This window comes from Akebia trifoliata, chromosome 16 (genome assembly GCF_017979445.1).
Source record: "Akebia trifoliata isolate Shusen 1 chromosome 16, ASM1797944v1, whole genome shotgun sequence".
In the NCBI taxonomy this organism is placed as follows: Eukaryota; Viridiplantae; Streptophyta; class Magnoliopsida; order Ranunculales; family Lardizabalaceae; genus Akebia; species Akebia trifoliata.
Window position 1 is genome coordinate 28,860,058 of NC_141390.1, and position 24,406 is coordinate 28,884,463.

Genomic DNA, 24,406 nt, shown 5'->3' on the forward strand with positions numbered 1-24,406 from the left:
TTGGAGGAGATACAAGGCCTATATCAACAACACCATCAGCCATGCTTCCTGTATTTTTTTTTTTTTGTTTTTTTTTTTTTTGATAAGTATAATATATTAATGAAGGGGAAAAAACAAAGAGGCTGAGGAGGCCTCACAAAGAGCTACGAAAAAAAGAAAGTTAAAACGTCAATGATTACATAATGAGTTCCATCTAAAAAGAAAGTCATCAAATGTAACTCCCGTAAAATCTATGTTCTATTTAGACCAAAGATACAATAAGCCCAAAATCTCCAAGAACCTGCTGTTAGGACTTCTCATCTTGTTATTGAACACCCTGTTATTTCTTTCGTTCCACACCCCCAAGCAATAACTGAGGGAAGAATAGTCCAAAGGTATCTTTTCCTGGATAAGAATGCATTGTTGGCCCACTCTTCCAACAGTCATGCTTCCTGTATCTCTCAAGTGAAGTAATAAAGGTCTGTGTTTACATGCCCAACATCTTATGATTGCTCGTGTAATCACTTGTGCTCTTGCCCTGCAGATATTTGATTCTGACCCATCTTGCACAAATTACCTCAAAAGTTTAATTGAAGCACTTTTTAGTCATACAGCCAATCTTCTAACAACAAATCAGGTGTGTCTCGGAGTCCTTTGCTCCTTTATGACTTCAATGACTAATTTGACAACACCTTTTACTAGTGAAACATAAAAAGGGATACTGATTTTATAGTGCTACCCTTATTGTAGGATTTCATGGCCAGACCAGACATAGCAGATGACTGTTTTTTGTTGGCATCAAGATCTATCCGCTATTGTCCTCACTTCAGCCATATTCCCATTCTTAAGTGAAGAGCTATCAGATGTTTGCCGTCGCAATAAAGGAGTTCAAGAGATTGTTCAAGGAGCTTGAGGCCACATGAAGTGAATTTTGTACCTATGAATCATTGTAACTCTTTTTGTGTATAAATTAATGTGAAAGAGAACCTCGATGTTTTCTATTTTGATTGCGGGTGAAAGGTTATAACTAGTTACACACAACTAGGGATGGAAACGGGTGAGCCCCTCGATTATTACTCTTCACCCTAACCTGGACTCCGGTCTTAATTTTTTAACCCATCCTTGCCTTCTAACACAATTTTTTAAAATTTTCTTAATCAAATTGAAAAATCTCTAATTTTTAATTAAAACAAATCCTAGAAAAATTTTAGAAGATGCACATATCCTACTTAAAAACCAAGAAGAAGAAGAAATAGAGAGAGTAATGAAAAATCCTAAATTTCTTATGAGTATATATAGTTGGGGTCCGACGGGTTGGTGGGGTGAGGTAAGTCAAAATCATATTTGTCCTGAAATCGATTTGATTTTTCATTTTTAATGCCAAAACCACCCCAAGGATAAGGTAGGGCAAGACAAAATTGCCATCTCTACAAACTAGACCAAACTTAACTAGTAACTTTTTTTTATATAACATTTATTTTAGAATAATATTGTTGAAGTGACCTCAAGATTGTACCTCATATCTCACATCCTAAGGTGAAAGTGTGCAAGAACCATAGATGTTTTTCACCGAGATACGAGTCAAAAAGTATATATGGTTCCTACACACTTTCATGTTAGGATGTGTGATATCAGTAATGTTAAATCGTAAGCATGCTTGCTATACAATCAAGTATTTTATAAAATAAAGAGAATTTTGGGGCAAACTCCGATTCTATTTGATATTTAACACCTGGAAGTACAGGATCCAAAACTCCACACTAAATCTAGATCACCTCAATTTACTCCTTATCCATCATCGAGAGAATATTTAGACAAACCAAAATTTGAATCCAATCCAAAATTTTGATTTTTCATATTTTCTCGGATCGAATGAGACCATTGCAAGCTGCTAGCTCTAGTTTACGAAAAGTTTTACCAAATTTGCGCTCAAAAAAAAAAAAAATTCGACAGTCAAACAAAACGTTTTTTGCCCTCAAAAAATAAATTAATAGGTCAACCATTTTTTCTACGGTCATGACAGCACTGAAACTAAAACTAAAAGTCACTAAAACTAAAAGCCCACATTAATAATATCTAATCCATCATTGAGAGAATATTTAGACAAATCATATTAATCAAAGTCCACATTAATAATATCTGCTCGTCCACAAGCCATAATAATAAGACGAAATCAAAAAGTATAAAAAATAAAAACCTACAATTACTGTCGGATTTGCTCCAGATCCAATCGGATATGGAACAATGGATTCTGGACACAAATATAGAATAACTCGTAGAAAAGTGAGTACCCACTTGGGTCATTTTCAAGTGGGCCCCGGAACAATGGATTCATAAATTTTGTATTCAACAGGACGGAATACATGTAGTATTCAACACCTTGAATACAACACTCTTTTTCAAAGTTAGTACGAATTTTGTGTCCAGAATCCATTGTTCAGCCCACTTGCAAATGACCCAAATGGACTTTTCGATTGGGTAATCTGTACTCCCACAGCCCACTTGCAAATGACCCAAATTTGATTTTTCATATTTTCTCGGATCGAATAAGACGAATCAAAAGTAGAACAAAAAAGAAAAAAACAGTAGGAAAAAAACATACAATTACAGTCGGATCTGGTCCAGATCCAATCGGATCCTTATCAGATTGGTACTGAATAAACCTTTCTCCTTTAATTACCGAACCATTAATAAGATAAAATACAGTAATTTTCAAGGGGCATTGGACATGGGTCGTCTCCTTCTCCTTTAATTCCAAGACCATTTTCTTCATGGTTCAGCTGCTGCAGCTGCAGCTGGTGGAGTAGCAGTAATAGTAGTAGTGTTGTTGTGAGTCCCTCTGCAGTAGTAATTACTGATGAATAAAGAAAACAAAGAAAGTGCACAAATGAGCCAAGAGAAGCACTTTACAAAGATAATGGGAGGAAGTGTGATCTCTATAGTAATAAAGAAACTAAGCACTGCAAATACAAATCCCATTTGTTTAAGGAATTTGGAGAAAGTTTGAAACTTGGAGGAGGAGTAGTTGTGGAGGGAATCACCAATCAAGGTAGCAGAAAAGGAGAGTAACAGGGTAATGGAAAGGAAGTAGAAGGACAAAGGAACGTGTGGTCGAATTTGGAAATATATGGCTAGAAGAGCAACGGCAGCTGGATAGTAGTAGGAAACCAGAAAAGCCGCTGAAATCGATAACTGGGATATTGGATTCGACATTCTTCGGACTCAAAGACGGCCTTTCCGAGGGTGGCTTGATGTACCTATCCGGGATAGCTTTAACCTCGGATAAGGATTGAACTCGGACAATGGGCTCGGGTCAATGTTGTAGAGAACTCATATTTGGTTATAATTTTGATTTTAAGAACAAAGTACCGTGAGACAGTTTTAATTTATAGAGATAGATAGAAGGGGTGAAGAGATGGAAAGTGGACGGCGAGGACGATATATATAGAGAGAGAGATATGTGAGGGGGATTGTTTGACTTTTCGATTGGGTAATCTGTACTCATGAAAAATACACAATCTTGGCCATCGAATTCTAAATATTCAATACATCATGATCCGATCTGACTTTGGGTTAAGGGACGAAGACCCTTAATGTTTTAACTTCGTCCAATCGAAAAGTTAAAACATGAGTACAGATTACCCAAGGGTCTTCGTCCCTTAACCCAAAGTCAGATCGGATCATGATGTATTGAATATTTAGAATTCGATGGCCAAGATTGTGTATTTTTCATGAGTACAGATTACCCAATCGAAAAGTCAAACAATCCCCCTCACATATCTCTCTCTCTATATATATCGTCCTCGCCGTCCACTTTCCATCTCTTCACCCCTTCTATCTATCTCTATAAATTAAAACTGTCTCACGGTACTTTGTTCTTAAAATCAAAATTATAACCAAATATGAGTTCTCTACAACATTGACCCGAGCCCATTGTCCGAGTTCAATCCTTATCCGAGGTTAAAGCTATCCCGGATAGGTACATCAAGCCACCCTCGGAAAGGCCGTCTTTGAGTCCGAAGAATGTCGAATCCAATATCCCAGTTATCGATTTCAGCGGCTTTTCTGGTTTCCTACTACTATCCAGCTGCCGTTGCTCTTCTAGCCATATATTTCCAAATTCGACCACACGTTCCTTTGTCCTTCTACTTCCTTTCCATTACCCTGTTACTCTCCTTTTCTGCTACCTTGATTGGTGATTCCCTCCACAACTACTCCTCCTCCAAGTTTCAAACTTTCTCCAAATTCCTTAAACAAATGGGATTTGTATTTGCAGTGCTTAGTTTCTTTATTACTATAGAGATCACACTTCCTCCCATTATCTTTGTAAAGTGCTTCTCTTGGCTCATTTGTGCACTTTCTTTGTTTTCTTTATTCATCAGTAATTACTACTGCAGAGGGACTCACAACAACACTACTACTATTACTGCTACTCCACCAGCTGCAGCTGCAGCAGCTGAACCATGAAGAAAATGGTCTTGGAATTAAAGGAGAAGGAGACGACCCATGTCCAATGCCCCTTGAAAATTACTGTATTTTATCTTATTAATGGTTCGGTAATTAAAGGAGAAAGGTTTATTCAGTACCAATCTGATAAGGATCCGATTGGATCTGGACCAGATCCGACTGTAATTGTATGTTTTTTTCCTACTGTTTTTTTCTTTTTTGTTCTACTTTTGATTCGTCTTATTCGATCCGAGAAAATATGAAAAATCAAATTTGGGTCATTTGCAAGTGGGCTGTGGGAGTACAGATTACCCAATCGAAAAGTCCATTTGGGTCATTTGCAAGTGGGCTGAACAATGGATTCTGGACACAAAATTCGTACTAACTTTGAAAAAGAGTGTTGTATTCAAGGTGTTGAATACTACATGTATTCCGTCCTGTTGAATACAAAATTTATGAATCCATTGTTCCGGGGCCCACTTGAAAATGACCCAAGTGGGTACTCACTTTTCTACGAGTTATTCTATATTTGTGTCCAGAATCCATTGTTCCATATCCGATTGGATCTGGAGCAAATCCGACAGTAATTGTAGGTTTTTATTTTTTATACTTTTTGATTTCGTCTTATTATTATGGCTTGTGGACGAGCAGATATTATTAATGTGGACTTTGATTAATATGATTTGTCTAAATATTCTCTCAATGATGGATTAGATATTATTAATGTGGGCTTTTAGTTTTAGTGACTTTTAGTTTTAGTTTCAGTGCTGTCATGACCGTAGAAAAAATGGTTGACCTATTAATTTATTTTTTGAGGGCAAAAAACGTTTTGTTTGACTGTCGAATTTTTTTTTTTTTTGAGCGCAAATTTGGTAAAACTTTTCGTAAACTAGAGCTAGCAGCTTGCAATGGTCTCATTCGATCCGAGAAAATATGAAAAATCAAAATTTTGGATTGGATTCAAATTTTTGGTTTGTCTAAATATTCTCTCGATGATGGATAAGGAGTAAATTGAGGTGATCTAGATTTAGTGTGGAGTTTTGGATCCTGTACTTCCAGGTGTTAAATATCAAATAGAATCGGAGTTTGCCCCAAAATTCTCTTTATTTTATAAAATACTTGATTGTATAGCAAGCATGCTTACGATTTAACATTACTGATATCACACATCCTAACATGAAAGTGTGTAGGAACCATATATACTTTTGACTCGTATCTCGGTGAAAAACATCTATGGTTCTTGCACACTTTCACCTTAGGATGTGAGATATGAGGTACAATCTTGAGGTCACTTCAACAATATTATTCTAAAATAAATGTTATATAAAAAAAAGTTACTAGTTAAGTTTGGTCTAGTTTGTAGAGATGGCAATTTTGTCTTGCCCTACCTTATCCTTGGGGTGGTTTTGGCATTAAAAATGAAAAATCAAATCGATTTCAGGACAAATATGATTTTGACTTACCTCACCCCACCAACCCGTCGGACCCCAACTATATATACTCATAAGAAATTTAGGATTTTTCATTACTCTCTCTATTTCTTCTTCTTCTTGGTTTTTAAGTAGGATATGTGCATCTTCTAAAATTTTTCTAGGATTTGTTTTAATTAAAAATTAGAGATTTTTCAATTTGATTAAGAAAATTTTAAAAAATTGTGTTAGAAGGCAAGGATGGGTTAAAAAATTAAGACCGGAGTCCAGGTTAGGGTGAAGAGTAATAATCGAGGGGCTCGCCCGTTTCCATCCCTAGTTGTGTGTAACTAGTTATAACCTTTCAATTTTATTTAAAAGATCTTGTCCGATCTGATTGAACAATCAGTTCGATCCGGTTTGTAAAAATTTTCACGCGATTGCGCTAGAATTATAGAATTTTCACGCAGTTTGTACGGACCATGACGAAAGTACAATGAGAGTAGTATTACTCTAATTAGAAAGTCTTGTAAATACTCGACTGACACGGCAGTGGGCTATACCACTTGTGTTTCCATAGGGGAAGGTAATGCGAGAAGCCTTCCTCTTTGTGCATGTGGCGGGAGATGTTTCACAGGTTTCTTGGATCCAACAGTCCAAGGCAAGAAAACACCAGTACCATCACGTGGCATCCTTCTGGGGTTCATAACCATGTGCTGCATTAGGGCCAACATGACAAGTGGGGGATGGAGGAATCCCAATTTGGGGATTACTTCCATGGACTCGTAACCACTGAGGACTCGTAACCATTGAGGACTCCATTCGGCATTCTGTATGGTTGTATCACTCCTGGTTGCCATTGTGTCATTGCCTTAGCCAAGGGAGGGATGGTCGAAGTTGGTTGGACTTCGTTGGTATTAAGACGGACCTTGAAAAATGTGATGCTGACCCTCTTGTTTGGAGATGGGCATATGATGTGATTCGCCATTTCTGCATTATTCCCACGCATGATTAGGAGGGACTTGTGTGAAAATCAAAGAAAACTAGGGTTTCTTGTTCCAATAATAACTAAACTGTCATATTACATAAAAATTGAATTATATATAAAAATATAAAAAATAGGAAATCTACCAATAATAGGACATCTACTAATAATAGGAAGTAAATAAATAAATAAAATAATATAATCTAACACATGGCAATCAAAATTACCCCCAAGAATGAGACAATGAGTTGTATAGTAGGGGAGGAATGAATTTCTTGCAACACAGGTGGTAAGAGTGATGTGAAGGGTTGGATTTAACTTGATCTATGACCTTAATCATAGATAATATGCCTTAGATCTATGGAAACTTGAAAATAAACTAAGCCTCGGGTGTCTCTAACTCTATAAAAAGAAGGATTGAGAAATATTCCGAGAATAATATATAGCTCCTATTGCATAGATGAAAAAGGAGGAAACTCCCAGGATTTGGGGGGGTTTGAAGAGCATCTCTCAATATCAATTGAGAGAGACATTATGTTACAGGGTTACTTGAAAGGTAAGCGTGAAACTATCCATAATTTCATATTGGCATGAAGAGAAGAGAAGATTTTCCTCTATGATTTTTTTAAATGCCTTGATACATAATGTGAGGGTTAGAAATCAGAGAAAGAAAGATCAAACAGACATTTAGTAATAAAAGAGCCCCGAGTGCATACCCTTCCTTGGGTGAAAGCATGAGTGGGCCTTTAAAGTTTCCATGGTGATCACTCACCAGAATCCGTGCTAAAGCCATTTCAGATTTAGAAAGAAGAAGAGTAGAGATGGGTTGGTCCAGATGTGGTGGTTTTAGGTAAGGTTGTGAGTACTCTCCTTGCAGAAAAAAGTGAATAAAATGCTTATTATTACCATTGAAACAAAATCAAGATTTGAAACGAGGACCAAAAACCAAAAAACATTTCTTCTCTATGCTGTACTCCTCCCTATTTTTTTTGAGTACATATTAGGGTGGTAGATTTTATACAATATTCTCTACACCTTTGCTCATCGTAGAAGTTAGAGAACATGGACCTTACTTCTTTAATTAATATTAATAAATGGAGATCACTTCGACGTAAAATAAATAACTAGAATTGCGCTCGTTTGCACCTTTGGATTTTTGGAATAATTGTATCAATCCCATTTTTTCTTTTAGTAACCGATTGCATTTGTGGACCATTATGGGGAGAGTTTTTTTTTTAAAATTAATTGTTTTAGAGCAGAGAGAGGATGGGAAGAAAGGGGTTGAATGTTCCATCCATATAGAATTTCAAGTAAAATAACTCAAATCCCATGATTTTAAGATTACTAAGGAAAACTAAACCATAGTTTACAGTTTGATTATTATTTGAAGGCACTTATGATTAGGTTTGATGAGTTCTGATCTCTAGGATCTCGTTTGATTATTCATTTTTGTTCTCTATGATTTTTATTTGATTATTTTCATAACCCAGGATTTTGTTTGATTAATTATTCATTTAGGTTTCATGAGTTGATATGTTAGATTTCCAATGTGATAAATCCATGTGGTTGAGAATAAGTAAAAGTTGGGGTATCAATAGTGACTTCTTTTTTTTTTTTGTTAGATTTATTGTATTAGGGTTTAGGATATCCTAATGCTAATTTTAAACAAATATTGAAATTCTTTGAACTGGAGTGCTATAGTGTTTTCTAATGTAGATTAATAATTTGAGCCACATCTGTGAAATGTTTGAACTTTGAAGTGTGTGTTTCAATCTTTAATTGTTGTGTGATAAATGATTTGAGAATTTGGGGGCAGAATAATGGGGTGCCACTTCAAATTCTCTAACTTTGAAAAACACCGCTCCAACTAGCGTTTTTCATCTCCTTTTGAAAATACCCGTTCAACGGTTGTTTTTTGTCAGGGCAATTTTTGTAATTGGGCCAGTTGAAGTGGTGATGTAGTCATGTAGGTTCCTCCTACTAAATATCAAAATCATTTTTATTTTTATTTTTTAACATTATTTTAAAAATGGTTTTTTAATAAGAGAGCTGTTCACGTGTCAACATTTTGGCCATCACGTTTTGTCTTACATGGGTTAAAAGTTTTGAAATGGGCTGATTTTTGTTACCACGTCAGTCTATGGAGACTCTATTTTTTTTCTTCTTAGAGTTGTGATAAATGCACGTTGTCTTGGTAGGTAGCAAGGGCACAAAGCCGCACATCTTTACCATGTGTATCCTGCTGAAAATAATTTATGGTTCTGTGCCCTAGCCACATCGGCCTTGTGCATTTATCATTATTATTTTTCTCATTACAAGTTGGATTATTATGTTCAATCACATAATCTTTTTTTTTTTTTTTTTAGGGAACAAACATTCAAATTGTCGAAAATAATTTAATTTTTTTAGAAACTAGCTCATAGTCTTCAGCATTTTCTTTTAACATTTTCTTTTCAAGAATGTCACTTCAACTTAATTATCTTTTATCTTTTACATCTTTCTAATAATACTCTTCCAACTTTATTTTCTTTCTTCTTCTCCTCTTTTTTAATACACTAATATTGGGGTGACATTGAATTTACTGTGATTCTCACATTTCTGACGTGGAAGTGCACACATAACTGTAGATGCTTCTTACTCGTATCTGGAGGACATACATCTACGGTTATATGCTTACCCCACGTCAAAAATGTGAGAATCATAACAAATCCCAATTCACCCCCAATAAGACTCTTTTCAATAATACTCTTTAGTTTTGTTGTCTTTTCCCTTCTTTAATAATATTTGTATAATTTTATTATCTTTTCTCTTTTACCCTTTAACCTCATAGAAAATGACCGCGTGTGTGATTGGTACTATCAAACTATAATGATTTACAATTCAACATATATGAATTTACAAGATATATCAGATATAATATTTATAAAATAAAAAAAATATAAAAGTTAAAGACTTGAACTCATGACCTCATAGTTGCATTGCAACTTGAGTCACAAATCCCAAACCGGGGCTTACGCCAATTAGTGTATTTTCCCAAGTAAGTTTCATGTATGCTTTTAATTAGGGGTGCAACTTGGTTAGGTTCGGTTCGATTTGAGGTCAAATTGGAACCGAACCAACATAGGTCGGTTCCACTAAATAAGAATCAAAACCGAACCAAATTCCATTGGAACCAAACCAACCCAAATCAAATTAAAATCAGTTTGGTTCAATTCAATTCCACGGATTGCAAACATTTTATAAATTATAAGTAATATTTTTTAATATAAAAAAATAAACAAAAATTTCATATAATAATTCAAAAATCTATCCATAAAAAATCATTTGTTTATCCCTAAAAGATCACTAATCTATGTAATAACTCTTAAAATAATTCATAATAATTATTATATATATTATTATATATTTATTGCATAGGGGTTCGATTCTCGGTTTGATTCGGTTCTATACAAGCTTGATCCGAGAATCAAACCAAATTGATCGATTCTCCATTTTTATAATTCGAAATCGAATCGCAACTTATTCCAAACCAAACCAAACTATCCCAAAGCCATCGGTTTGATTCGATTCTCGGTTTGAACCGGATCAAGTTGCACCCTTACTTTTAATTTTGTAAGCACGGGTGTGGGTCTAATAATTTTTTTTTTCCAATTGACTTCGATCTTTTGGCAACTCTACGTGTCGGGTGTGTTGCTCAACCATGTAATAAATTTTCCATTGACTATTGTACTTTCACGTCAATGTATGTGACATGTCTAACTGAATTTTCCACGAAAATAGCTACTAGCAAATGGCCATATATGACTCTATCCATTTAACTGCTCTAAATGAGACCGACATGTAAAAACAATTAAAAAAGGAGTCATCATAATCTTACTCGAAAAAATGTACTTGATTTATATGTAGTTGAACTGGAAGGTGCACATAGCCATAACTCTTTTTTTTCGGGATACACAAAAAAAAATATCTACGATTCTGGGCACTAGTCACGTCAACATCGTATGTTTTAACGAGTCCTTTTATCATTAGTCTTAAATAATAAAAAAAAAGTGAGGGAGTGAGAGGGTTTTAATTGGCATGCCAACTTTTACTTATTCTCAATCATCAAAAACACATACATACACTCTCTGTTTCTTGTTTAGACTTTTATTTGTTAAATGTATGATTTTATACAAGCCTAATCCTAATTGTAAATAACTACAGAAGTTTTTTGAATGTGTTATAATGCTTTGTAAGTTGAAGAAAAGTCTTCAGAAAGCAGCATAAGGAGAAAGAAGAGAGACTTTCACTGAAGACTTCTTAATCATACCACTTAAGAAAGAAAGCAACAAAACAAAGGAAAAGAGAGAAATTACAATCCAAAGAATAAACTTTATTGAGGGAAAATAATTTTTTTTTTTTAAATCCCAAGAGTAGAAATTGAGCCCAAAGAGATAGAGGAGCCCACAAATATAATGCAACCCTTCGCAAAGGCAAGTCCCTTTGTTACAATGTGGAGAATGGAAGTTAAGACCTATGCAACAAGGCCCGCCTGCTCAATTACATCAACCCTGACAGTACTACACTATATACAGAAGCAGTAATTCTTATCTTGAGATCCACCTTTCGCTTCCAAGGGTTAGGATCATAGGATTGAAAGGCCCCAAACTTGGAGGTGGTGGTAAAAAGTGCAAAACTACCCACTCTCTCCTACGCTATTCTTTAAAGACAAAAATAAACACTCCATCCTCAAGAGTCTAAATTGATCGGATAAAAGTAAATGCTACGTCTAAACGGATAGGATAAAAACCCAAAGAACCAGTTCATGGGGACTTCTATTATGAACGACTTTGGGTCTTAGTATGTGGTACAACATATAGAGTTGTTAGATGCTCTACTTCCTCTTGTTCCATTATTGATTCGCAACTGTTTTCGGGGGGGATGCTTTGGGAGACTGAAAGCTTCATTTTGTATTCGATTGCATTATCTACCGCAAAAAGGGACTCCCCCTTTCTATTAGAACAGTGTTATAAATAACTTGAACCAAATTTTTGTAATTGTAATATTTGAATTGTGTGTTTTAATCTATAATTACGGTGTGATAAATAATTTAAGAAATTGGGGAGTAATAAGTAAATGTTGGGGTGCCAATAGCAGCTCTAAAAGAAATTAACCAGTAGTTGTATCTACCATGATTTTAAATAGCTGAGACCAAGATGACAAGCCCAGGTCGTCTTTGTATTGCTAAAGGCCGAGACTGATGTATAATATGAATCATCCAGCTCGATCGAATTATTTTGATCTCAAACAAAATCAGAATATTTCATCAAATGTTCAAGAAATGGAACGAAACTTTGAACAATACTTACAGCTTATAAGCTATCAAATCGAATTGTTACCATGTTACGAACCCATATGATTTTGCAAATCATCATTTACAATGCCCACTCCCAATTAATTGATTTTGCCAAACGTGCAATCTATTTCACTAATCAGCTCTATCTAAAGCTTTATGTTTAAGCTCACTCCACATATCACAAAGTGCTCATTTTCAATGGAGCTGTCGCTGGACTTTCAATGTGCATGCCCAAGTCATAGAAAACAAACTAGACTTTAAAATGCAAGCTCAAATAATATGAAATGGTCTCGTCAGTCTTAAAAAAAATATACAAAATTTGAAATTTGTGATTCAATTGTTCACCAAAAAATTAGTGTTACAAAGCCCGCTTAAGATATGCTTCAAAGCATTGAAACAACCCTAAAATCAGTTTTACAAGTCTCTGACAACCAGTAATTCTAGATTCCAAATCCACCTGAGATGCAAATATCTTATCCTGAAAAGAAAAAAAGGATTAAAAGTTTAAGCTGCTAGTTTTCGGCACGGACTATATGCCAATGCAAATATTTAAATCCATGTTGGAAGATCATCAAATAGATGCTAGTTTCACGACTATGGTGTTAATGTCATTATCATCATCGCAGCCTTATCTCAAAAAATTAAAATCCAATCCGTAAAATGAAAGTCAACTAAACAATTCAGAAATGAAATAAAGCTTCCAAGGGCATTATCATTTTCAAATTTCCGATGCTTACAGATACGAAAATCGTAGATGAAAAACAGACCTTTCTTAGAAACAAAACTATGACTTCTTTGTTGCCTCTGCATCATGTTTTCTCCAAGGATTGAGAGCCTCTTTCATAGCGAGAGCTTCGGGGGAACTCTCCCAAGCTAACTTCTCTGACTCCAGAACCGTTACTTTATCATCTGCAGAGCAAACTTAACATCATGCATGCATTCCTAGCTGGAATTGGGACTGTAGAATCCACTAATGACCTATTGAACACAATTGTTCCACCACTACGGCTAATTATGTGATCCCCTTAAGATTCCCCATAACCCCCTTTGTGACAAGTTTAATTCATTTGACTGCTTTATCCCCACATCATTATTTTCCCTCCACTTTTTTCTCCTTTAGATTCCATCATCTTTTTGTTTGGTGTCTTTTATTTCCCACCTTTTACCCCATCTCTTGACACAGACATCTAAACCACTAACATATGTTGTTTTGTCAGACTCCCTACTAGAATAATCTCATCGTCATCGACAATAATTGCTCCTTTCTCTTAAGTAGAAAAAAAAATCTATTAGGCCCCTATTCACTCCACTCCTTATAGAAATTAAACATCGATAACTCTTTTTAAAGTAGATTGAAACAAAGAAATACATATGAAAACCCAACAACTAACTTGCACAAAACCTATGTGAAGGCAATTTTTTTTCATCAAATTTAATCTAATTAATTCAAAAGCAAAACTATCATGAGTTACATGTTCAAATAGATTCCCTTTGCAATTCATCATTCGGTCTCATGAGGCAGATCATCTACTTGAACTCGACAACATTTCCCACATTCACCACAAATGACATTTTTTCTTTGTGCCCACAGATTATGAATTAATATTCACTTACAGTTTGCCATACCTTTTATTTTCTAAACAGATGTATATTCACTTGTTCTAGAAATAAAATTCAAAAATAATTTTTTTTTTGTCATAACTTGCAATTCTAGGGCTTAGACCCATAGCTCAGTTGGTTTGACACATAGCAAAGCAAATTTGAGGTCGTGGGTTTAAGTCTAGCTTACCAATCAATTTTGTCTTTGCAATTCTAACTGAAATTGAAACAAAATCTTGAAATTCCGGCATTTTGGCAAAACATCAGATATTTTGAACACAGCATGGTAGAAATTGGCAATTGCTCAAAATCGAATAAAATCTTGAAATTTTACCAAAATCAAGGCCAACACAATCCCCAATCCATCATTATACCGACAAGAGAGAGAACACCGGAGTCCGGACCAATGTCACAACATTGTGAGAGCACTTGTTACTAAAACTCTCTACACTTTTGCACCATTTGAGAGTATTTTGTTGAGACACAGCTTTAAAATTTAGGTCTTTTTATTATTATTATTATTATTATTTAGGCATTTGGTTCTTTTTGAAGCCCTAATTCCTATTTTGGATCGGATTCTTATTAGCAAGTAGATTTTGTTGGCTTAGGGTTTTTCTGGAGGTCCTGATCCCCGAAGAGAACGACTCTTCTATCTTTCATCCCTTTTTATTTCTTATTTATTTGATTTAAACTTGGATAAAATTGGGATTAGAAATAGGGTTTCCAATCGATCTTCCACAAATCAAATAGGGGAAAAAGACACAATTTTTTTAGGTCTAATCTAGGTCTATTTCTAGCATTTATTACATGTTTCTATATAACGTAATAATTTCAGATGAGAAATCGAATGAAATAGAGAGAAGAGAAAAGGATGGTTCTCACACAGAAACCGGTTTTGATCATGAAGAGTTCCATTGAAGCTCCAATCATGGCGGACGCAACTGCAATCTTCACGTACCAGTCCAAAAACTTCATATCCACCCTCTTTGAAAGAAGAAGAAGAACAGTAAACAAATGGAATTTTGGAAGTGAGTTGAGACTGTAGGCTTTGAGTTTGAGCCATTGAGTATTAGGCAATGTTTGGGGAAATTACTTAACAGTCCCTAATTAAGAATTTTCTTGCTAAATGCCCCTAATTAGTAAACTTTTCTAAAATTTTAAATAAAATTTCGATTCCAAATCTTATTGATTTTGGTTTCGGCTATAAGATCCTTGGAATCATAATTGACTCGAAAAAATCGAGTACCAATTAGATATCCATTAAGATAGATAATAATTTTAAAAGTCGTCCTACATTGCTTGTGTTAGATCTTGGGTCCAACTCTGAGTTGACCTGGCAGTGTACAGATAACCATAGATTTATTTCCTTGAGATACAAGTTAAAAAATCAACAGTTTTCTATACATTGCCAGGTCCACTGAGTACTGGACCCAATGTCTAACACAACCAATAAAGCATTTTCCTATTTTTAAATAATAATATATAATAAAAAAAAAGGACAACAAGCATCTAATAAAATAGATAATTATTTGTGAATGTAATAATTTAACTTATAATTCCTCGAACTACAACTTAAGGTCAACACTGAATCCTTCAAGCAAATCAAACTTTTGAGAATAAAATTGTGGTACAATTCATTTATTTATTGTTGAAATTATATAATATATGAAAAATGAACGGATGTTCACGTCGAGTAAAGGTAAAAGCTCAACATTTTGCAAGGGTATTTTTATAATTTAACTAATATTATATAATACCCTAATTAAGTTTTCCTGGTATTTTTGGTGAAAGGTGTAATTTGTATCTTTGAGTTTTCTTTTCATAGTGGAATCAATGTGATCCATAGATGAACCTCAATCTTGAGGAAACCATGCGAAATCCATGTGATTCAGTGCATAATTAGATTTTATTTTTCTTTATCTCGATTGTTTTTGTTGGTTTGATTGCCTCTGTTTTCTTAAAACACAATTCATCTCAAGTCCTGATCGTAAAGTCAATTGAATTGAAGGCTCCTCATTTTTTTTTTCTATAAAACTGAGGGATACCACGCGTGGTCATCTCCTCTCCATGTATAAAGGCAAATAAAGATAATTGAGATATACCTTTTTCGTGGATGATCCTATAGTAAAAGGGCACACAAATTGCACACCATTATACCATGGCCATTGATTGTTGGTTCAGATATTTGAACTTTTTGTTACCCCCCTCACTTAAGTATGTAAAATCAAACATCGTTGAAGAAGTTTATTTTTCTTGTTTCAAATTGTGTTGGTGAGTCCTTTTTTTCTCCGATTTTAACATAATAAGATGGTTCCTAAGATATGAAAAGATTTGAAAAAGATGGAGAGTATGAATCATTTCATTTATGGCATCATTTTCTATATTGACCAAAATGATTTCACCACTTTGAAACAATACTATCAATGATTTCATTGATTATCTTAGAAGCAATGAATTTGCCGCTTGAAAATCTAAGAAATAATGAATTTGTCAAGTAAAATTGTGTGCCATTGTAATCTCGGGTGAGTTAAAATTGACGATATAGGATAAGTAAACTTATGTAAATTGAAGAGCTATTTTGGATGAGTCATGATAATTTGACCCTCTTTGTATGTTTCCTTCTCAAAATCATAAATCCTTTGCTTTGGGATACACAAAGACAAAGATTTATGGTTACGTGAACTGTCAAGTCTGAGAGCGCCAATTATCACAATTCATTTTGACTGATTTATGCAGTTCAACCGGATGGAACCATGAAAAAAAAATAAACAAGAGGAAATGGGCCCTATAAACCATGAAAAGTTTGTGCTAAAAACTACCTATATCATCCTATTATGTCATTATATTATAAATAAAATTATTATTTTTTAAAATCATATAATTAGAAGATAAGTAAGCCACTTTACCACCATTTATTTAAGGGTCTAGTCTCTTATTCTCACAATCTTTTTATATTTCCTTCCTTAAGATACTCAAAGAAAACAACTTTTTTATTATTATTATTTATTTATTTTAATGGGTGATTGATGGTTAACATATGTTGGAGTGTTAGTATCATAATTCAGAAACATTTTAAATATAGGTGAGGAGGATGGTGGAAGGGACTCTTCAATCATCATCTCCACCAAACATTATACCTAATATTTCTTGACTTTTTTGAAGGCTAAAGTAGATACAATTTTAAGATTAAACAAAAGGGTAAAAACTTTTACTCAAGAGGTTGAAGATAACCGATTTTAAGGAATTTTGATTAGGGGTGCACATGATTTGGATTGGTTTGGATTTTGGCAAAATTGAAATCGAACCAACCATGATCGATTCTACAAATTTAGAACCGAACCAATCCAATTACCCTGTAGAATTGAACAAATCCAAACCAACCTTGGTTTGGATCGGTTCTCGGTTCTCATACTTTTAAAATAGAAAAACTAGTATTTTTTTTTTCAAAGGAAGAATCCTTTGGATCAAATCATAAATAATGCCTATTTTTCAAATGAAAATGATTTTATGATTAAATTTTGACTAAAATCTGTATAAATTAAAAATTAGAGGAAGCTCAATGAGACTAAAAAAAATTACAATTTTAAAATTAGTATTTTAGATAGATTAGTGAGGAAATTAATCCATAAATGGTAGATTAACGAATCCAAGTCTAGGTTCATATAATATATTTCATCTAACAAACACGACATAAAAGTTCTCGTAAAAAAACAAGGAAGCAAACTCTTTGAAAAAGTTTTTCCATAAATGGGTTGATCCATTTGAGAGTTTAGAGAGAGATAGGTTATCTTTTCGCTTTCCGATGAGGTGGCGAGTGGCGAGATGAGAGAGACGAACGACGGCTAGATTTTCTTCAAACTTGAAGAAGAGAAAAACAAATAATAGAAGAACAAAACTAAGAAAAGATTTTATTTTTAAATAAATAAATAAATACTTTGGATTAGTTCGGTTCTATTATACCCCTAATATGGAACTGAACCAAATTAATCGGATTTTTTTATATACAATCCGCACCCAAACCAAACCATACTCAATCAGAACCAATCCAATCCAAAAGACTTCAGATTGGTTCGGTTCTTGGATTTACCCAATCCAATGTGCACTCCTAATTTTGATTACAGATTGAAGATGGTTGTATTTTGGTAAATTTATCATTTATTAGAAAACACCGAGTTCAATGGGGCATGTCATCAAATTGAAAACATGGAGTTATATCAAGGATAATGCTGGAATAATATTGTCGGGGATATCATGGGAGACATTTCTGACACATATCGATGAAAAGCATCTATGGTTATGACATATACCACAATAGAAATGTCTCTCACAATGCTACTCTAGCACAACTCTTATCCCAAATATAGATTTTGTTAAGAGCACACCTTAAAGTGCAGTAAATACACCTTAAGAATAAGCATGTGAGGGTATTTTGATAATAAATAAATAAATTTAAAGGGCATTTTCGATACAAAATCCAATTTCAAAAGAGTATTTATAACCCTTTAAGGTGCACCCTCGAGGCACACGTTAACAAGACCTCTCAAATACTGACCAAAACATACTAAGGGGACCATCAATATATTGATAATGATAAGTCTATTATGGTTTGATATACCATGAAATATTTGATGTCAAATGACTTGGAAAAGTACCCTTATTTATGAGTTAATTTACATTAAATAGTGGATCCCAATAATTGTCCAAAACTATGGCCTTATAGCATTCATAATGGACTAAATATTAGGCAGGGGTAGCAATCAAAACATAACCCGCAAACTCAGCTTGAAAACAACATGGAATTAGTGGGTTTGGGTTGAGTCTAATTGGGTTTGAGTCGTAATAGTGTCAATCCGCCTAACGCGATTATTAAATGAGTCGAGTCTGGGTTAGGGACATCAACCTGCGGAACCCATTTTGACACAATTAATTATTCTATCATTAATGTGTAGTTTTAAATATATCAACAAGTAATTAAATTTTTTTTAAATTACTCATTTTTTTTATTAGAATTTCCTAATACAATTTCTTTTCTTTTTTTCAAATTCTATAAAATATAGATGGTGTTTTAAGATATTTTTTAAATAATTAATGATTAAACTTTTAATTTGGGAAAGAAAAAATACTTTCCTTATTAAGTTATTTATACATTTTAAATTTATTTTTTCATTGAAATCTAAAGGCATGTAGTATTTCATTCATAATATGGTGATCCATGTGGGCAAAATGACCTTCAATAAGATTTAAGGTTAGTATATCCATGTGATAATGAAATACACTATGCTTAGTAAACTAATAAGGAAAGTTTTTTGACCACATCACCTTATGGCATTTAAAAACATGATCTGACACCATATGCTTGTAAAGGTCAAAATTATATAAACTTTGAAGAAAAAAAAGATTCAAAATAAAGTTATTTTTCATCGTTGAACTTAATTATGGATGTATGACTCTATTTTTAGTAATGGTATTATATTTTTGATGGTGGAAATGGTACTTATTTTTAAAAAAATAAATATTATAATTTTATTAAACATGTTATATATGAGTTGGGTCAAGTATACCTATTTATAAATGGGTTGGGTTGGGTTTAAGTTTTTGACACGATTTTTAAATGGGTCTGATTTAGATTTGATAAATTTTCATAATACCCTTACCTCAACACAACACGAACATGACTTAACCCGACCTTTTGCCACCCCTAATATTAGTTGTGTTTGGATTGAAGGCCACTGTCAAAGACTCAATGCATGATCCTATACTTCCAAAAATTGCGTTGCAATAAAGGATTCATTTCTTTTGTTTGCCACGTGCACAATCTTGGCTTGCTAGTAAAAATTATCCAACAGTGTAGAAAATATAGAAAATAATTTCATATATGAACAACCCTTGATTCGTTAGTCCTCAATCTGCAAAATCAAACAAAAAGAGGCTACTCTACCCCAAACCATTTAGTATGGCAAAATAGATGGAAATTTAAAGAAAAAAACACTTTTGAGTTTTTTTTTTTTTTTTAGTACATATTAGGGTGGTGGATGGTTATTAAATTTATACGATGTTCTCTACACCTCTGCCCATCGTAGAAGTTAGAGAACATGAACTTTACTTCCTTAATTAATATTAATAAGTGGAGATCACTTCAAAGTAAAAATAACTAGAATTGCGCTCGTTTGCACCTTTGAATTTTTGGAATAATTGTATCGATCCCCATTTTTTCTTTTTGTAACCAATTGCATTTGTGGACCATTATGAGGGAGTTTTTTTTTTTTTTTTTCAAATTAATTGTTCATTTAAAAATAGAAATAGAAAACATCCGAACAATCCCTCTATTTTTTTATGTTTCAAACTGATGATATACCCTTGACCAACTTCTGCTACTATTAGTCTAATATGAATAATCTAAGAGTCGTGTTAGAGTAACATTAAAATTGACATCGATTCTCACATTGCCATAGATGCTTTTCACTTGTGTATTGATGAAAAACATATATGATCCCATACAAACGTCCACATCAGCAATATGACAATCGATGTTAATTTTAATGTTACTTCAACATTTTCCACAATTCTAAAGAAAATATGTTACGTGAAACTTGTCATATCATTAAAAAAAAATTCATATCTAAAACACCCTTGACTTTAATCTTACGTTAATGCATGTAAAGTTATTACACTTTTTCATAATATAATATATTTTTCTCATTTTTTTATTATTTTTGTTGAAGTTTTTGTCGGAATAATTTAAAAAAAAAAAAAAAAATTCAGATGGGGAAAAAAAATTTCTGAAGAAGATTCATTATAAGGTGCCGAACTTCAAAATCATGACCTCACACATGAATCCAGCTAACAAGTCAACAAGTCAACTAGTCAATCAGGTAATATCGGACCAGACAACATACATCGACCACTGGGCCCAAAAAAGACTATACCACGTGGTTCACAATGAAACTGGCCCTACAGATAAAGGGGTCTTTACTTACACGGCAAATAATAGAGTTTTGTTAACGTGCGCCCTAAGTGCACATGTTAAGATACATTGGAAATCAGTATTTGAGGGTATTTTTGGGAGGTAAAAATGTCTGAGGGTAGTTTAGGTAATAAAATCACTTTTGGAGGTGTATTTAATGCAGCTGGACATGTGCCCTTAGGGCCAAAGTTAACAGCACCCCCCAAATTTTACGGTCACGACAAACTTCCCTAGAATCTCAGACAACATTAATGTCGCAGTGAAATTCGTAAATTAATAATCCATGAATTATTTAGATCGGAGAAAAACAGAAAAAATCGCTCTTCGTCTTTTGGGATCACTTGAGAGGAAGAATGCAAGTGGAGCCAGCCATTAATGGCGTCCAAGAAGACGCTCGTGAGGTCGTGTTCTTTTATTTTTTTTGATGAATTATGCGACTTATCTTTCCAGAAAAGAAATGGTGATAAATTTTTATAAATATTTTGGAGAATAATGTTTTGGGCTGCCAGTTTTCTGATTTTATGTTGATTTTGAGTTGAATTTATTATCTCATTAGGTATTTTTGAAGTTTTTTTTGTTATTCTAGCAATTGAATTGGATTATTTTGAGAAATAATTTCATGGGTTGGTGTAATAATTGATTATTTGTCGAATTGGAGTTGAAATCTCAAATACCCAGTTGATATTTTTTCAGATTTTGTTGTTGTTGTTGTTATAATTTTAACTGTTAAATAGAAATTATTTATGAACAATAATGTTAGGACTTCAGTTTTAAATGATCTGCTTGTTGAATTGGAGTTAAATCTCAAGTGCCCATTTTTTTTTTTTTTTTAATAAAACCCAGAGATTTGCATCACTGTGTAGATTTGCAGGTTATTTGGTTTATAATGGAGATGTCATGCATTTAATCAACAAACAATACGTCACAAAGGCAACAGTCCAAAAAAGGGAGAAAAAGAATCACCCAGAAATTGTAACTTCTATTAAATGAAACATACTGGAAGATTTGATTTTGAAAGTGAGAGATTATTATGGGGAAAGTGCTATTAAGACCCAATTATCTGTTGAAATTGTCGCATTTTATGAGCTGATGAATCGATACCATGAGTATAACCGTATAAGGAAACCTAGTCTGCTTCATGTCACCATGGATCTGGGTTATAGTGGTATCAAATATACTTTTTTTTTTTTGGGAAGATAGTATCAGATATACTTGTCAAAGCTTGGAGCAAGAGAAAGATGCCTTGACGGCTTGAACCCATAGCTTAGTTTATTGACATATTGCAATGCAACTTTGAGGTTGTGAATTTGATTTCAGCTTACCCATCAACCCCCGCATACACACACAAACACACGAGAGAGTTTCAGTTGAAATGGAATCCATGAATTTTTTGCGAAGGGTGGGAGTGGGGTTCTCACCCATGAGTTCGGCTTACCCGTCGACCCCCACATACACACACAAGAGAGAGAGAGAGAGAGAGAGAGCTGCCTTGCTATTGAGGAGAAGTTGTAGAAGTTTCAGTTGACATGGAATCCACGAATTTTTTTAGAAGGGTGGGAGTGGGGTTCTCATCCATGTGTAAGTGATCCATGGTTGTGCATACCATTCTTTAAGGAGTGGAGTAAGGGCTTATTTTCTTGGTTAGATTGTGATAGAGATCCACTTTTTGTTCAAATTATCAATTATGAAAGAATGATTCTTTGGTTGATAAAAATCACTATCCTTGAACAAAGAACCAAGGTTTAAAATCTCATCTCGAGGCAATGTTTCTGTCGGGAGAAAAGTCAAGACAGTCTCAACCGAAACATTTTATGTTTGGAGTCAATGTTGTGTTTCGGACTTTCGGTCTTAGCCTTAACTATAATGTCTTGGACAAAACATTCTGAAACATTATGAAACTGTAAACCATGGTAAGATCTATAATTTCAATGATCCTTGTATTGCTTTAGACTTGGCTTATCTAGAAGTGATGTTGACTCCCAATTTGAGGTAACACAATCGGTGTTGTACTGCTTATGAATGTGATTCCGTAAGCTTTCTAGTTTCTACAAGATCAAAACTCTAAACCTATTGAAACTTTAGGGAAAATACCAAGTCAAGTTGGACTTTATGGCCTTTCATGACCCCGTCGTAATCCAAGATTTAAAATCTCATCTCGGGGCAATGTCTCCGTGAGAAGAAAAACTGAGACTATCTAGAGCTAGATATTTTGTGACTTATCTGAATAATTCAATGTTTCGGGATCAATGCTTCGTTCCAGTCTCTGCCAAAACCAGAATGTTTTGGATGAGATGGTATAAAACTTCAAACCATGTCGTCAATAGAAAAATGTTCATAAGTAGTTAAATACTCCCCCAACCTCCCCCCCCCCCCCCCCCCCCCACACACACACACAAATATATATATATATATCACTCCGCACACACGCACAATTTTCAATGCCTTCATTTTTGGCTTCTAAACTATTGGTATTTATGGTGTGTTGCTGAAGGTTTCGTTATGTGCAGGCTGGTCCCCAAATCATGGAAACCATAAATGAAGAAATTGTACCACCTTCAGGACCTAATGGAAAATTTGTGGATCTCTCATTACAAATACCTCCCAAACCAGTAGGTTTTGGCAGTAGCCGCAATGGAAAGGATCTACTTGAATCCCAAGATTCCTCGAAAGGTAGCTTAGCTCCGGCTGGCTTCTTGCCAAGTCTAAGCTTCAAGAAGAAGGAAGCTCTACTTGATGGCGAGGGAAGCTCCCTCCTTAATCTAGAATCCAATGAGGTACCTGCGAGCCCTGTCTTGGCCAGTTTTATTGCAGCATTCTCTTGGAAAAGATGTGTTTCTCTTCCTGTTAGACCTGCTCCAAACTTGTCCCCTTCGGTTGTCACACCTTCTAGAATTTCTACAGAAAAAATGCCTGTTGAACAACACACTTTACATGTAAGTTATTTATTTATATATATTCTTCATGGTTTCTTGACCTCTTATAGTTATACTAGAGTTTGCCCGTGCCGTCCTCTTTGGGGTTAAGGTGGTAAGAAAGGAAAAATAATGAAGTTGGAGGGATATTATTAAAAAATCTTTGAGGTTAAAGGGGTAAAAGAGGGAAGATAGTAATGCTTTCCACACTAGAAAAAGGTTCCTGTGGGCTATACTTCCCTTGGCTATTGCTTGGGGGGTATGGAACGAGAGAAATAAAAGGGTGTTCAATAGTAAGATTAGAATCTCTCATGCAAGGTTTCTTGGAGATCTTGGGCCTCCTTTACCTTTGGTCTAAAGAAAACATAGAATTCGCGGGGATCACTTTTGAGGATTTTGTTTTTAGATGGAATTCTTTATGTTATTACTAACGCTGTAGTTTTTCGTTTTCTTGTTGTCCCTTGTGAGGCTCTCTTGGCTTCTTTGTAAACTCTTTCACTCATTTTCAATATATTACACTAATAAAAAAAAAAGAAAAAAAGAGGGAAGATGGTAAAGTTAAAGTTAGAGGGGGGTAAAGGGGTAAAAAAGGAAAGATAGTAAAATTGGAGGGATATTATTGAAAAGGGAAGAGGGGGGGGGGGGGGGGGGGGAAGACAATAAAGTTTAAGAGGGTGGAGAGGAGATGCAATAAAGTGGGGTAGTATGGACCTCACTACATTGTAGCTGGTGTGGGACCCACCATTATGTTTTATTATAGAGATACTTCACTAAGGA

The 24,406-nt window shown here is 34.3% G+C and overlaps 1 protein-coding gene and 2 long non-coding RNA genes across 5 annotated transcripts in view; 2 read left to right on the plus strand and 1 right to left on the minus strand.

Annotated features, from left to right (window-relative positions):
- Positions 1-980, plus strand: LOC147383317 (uncharacterized). 2 transcript variants are annotated; one of them, XR_015173181.1, is made up of 3 exons: positions 1-50; positions 524-616; positions 730-980. It is a non-coding gene; the product is annotated as an uncharacterized LOC147383317 (long non-coding RNA). The 2 variants fall into 2 exon arrangements; XR_015173180.1 differs by lacking the exon at positions 1-50 and having other exon boundaries at positions 60-616.
- LOC147383315 (RING/U-box superfamily protein) overlaps positions 1-24,406 on the plus strand; it is a 36,806-nt gene that overhangs the window by 8,965 nt on the left and 3,435 nt on the right. The window contains exons 1-2 of one of the 2 annotated variants that reach the window (XM_086427904.1): positions 20,914-21,118; positions 23,225-23,650. In XM_086427904.1, the coding sequence (XP_086284030.1) occupies positions 21,071-21,118; positions 23,225-23,650 (474 nt within the window). In that variant the 5' untranslated portion in view covers positions 20,914-21,070. Of the gene's footprint in view, positions 1-20,913; positions 21,119-23,224; positions 23,651-24,406 lie in introns of those variants that run through there. The other variant, XM_086427905.1, reaches the window with a different exon arrangement.
- On the minus strand, positions 12,409-14,818 carry LOC147383318 (uncharacterized). Its single transcript, XR_015173446.1, has 3 exons — positions 14,636-14,818; positions 12,922-13,063; positions 12,409-12,632 (listed from the first exon to the last, which is right to left on the minus strand). It is a non-coding gene; the product is annotated as an uncharacterized LOC147383318 (long non-coding RNA).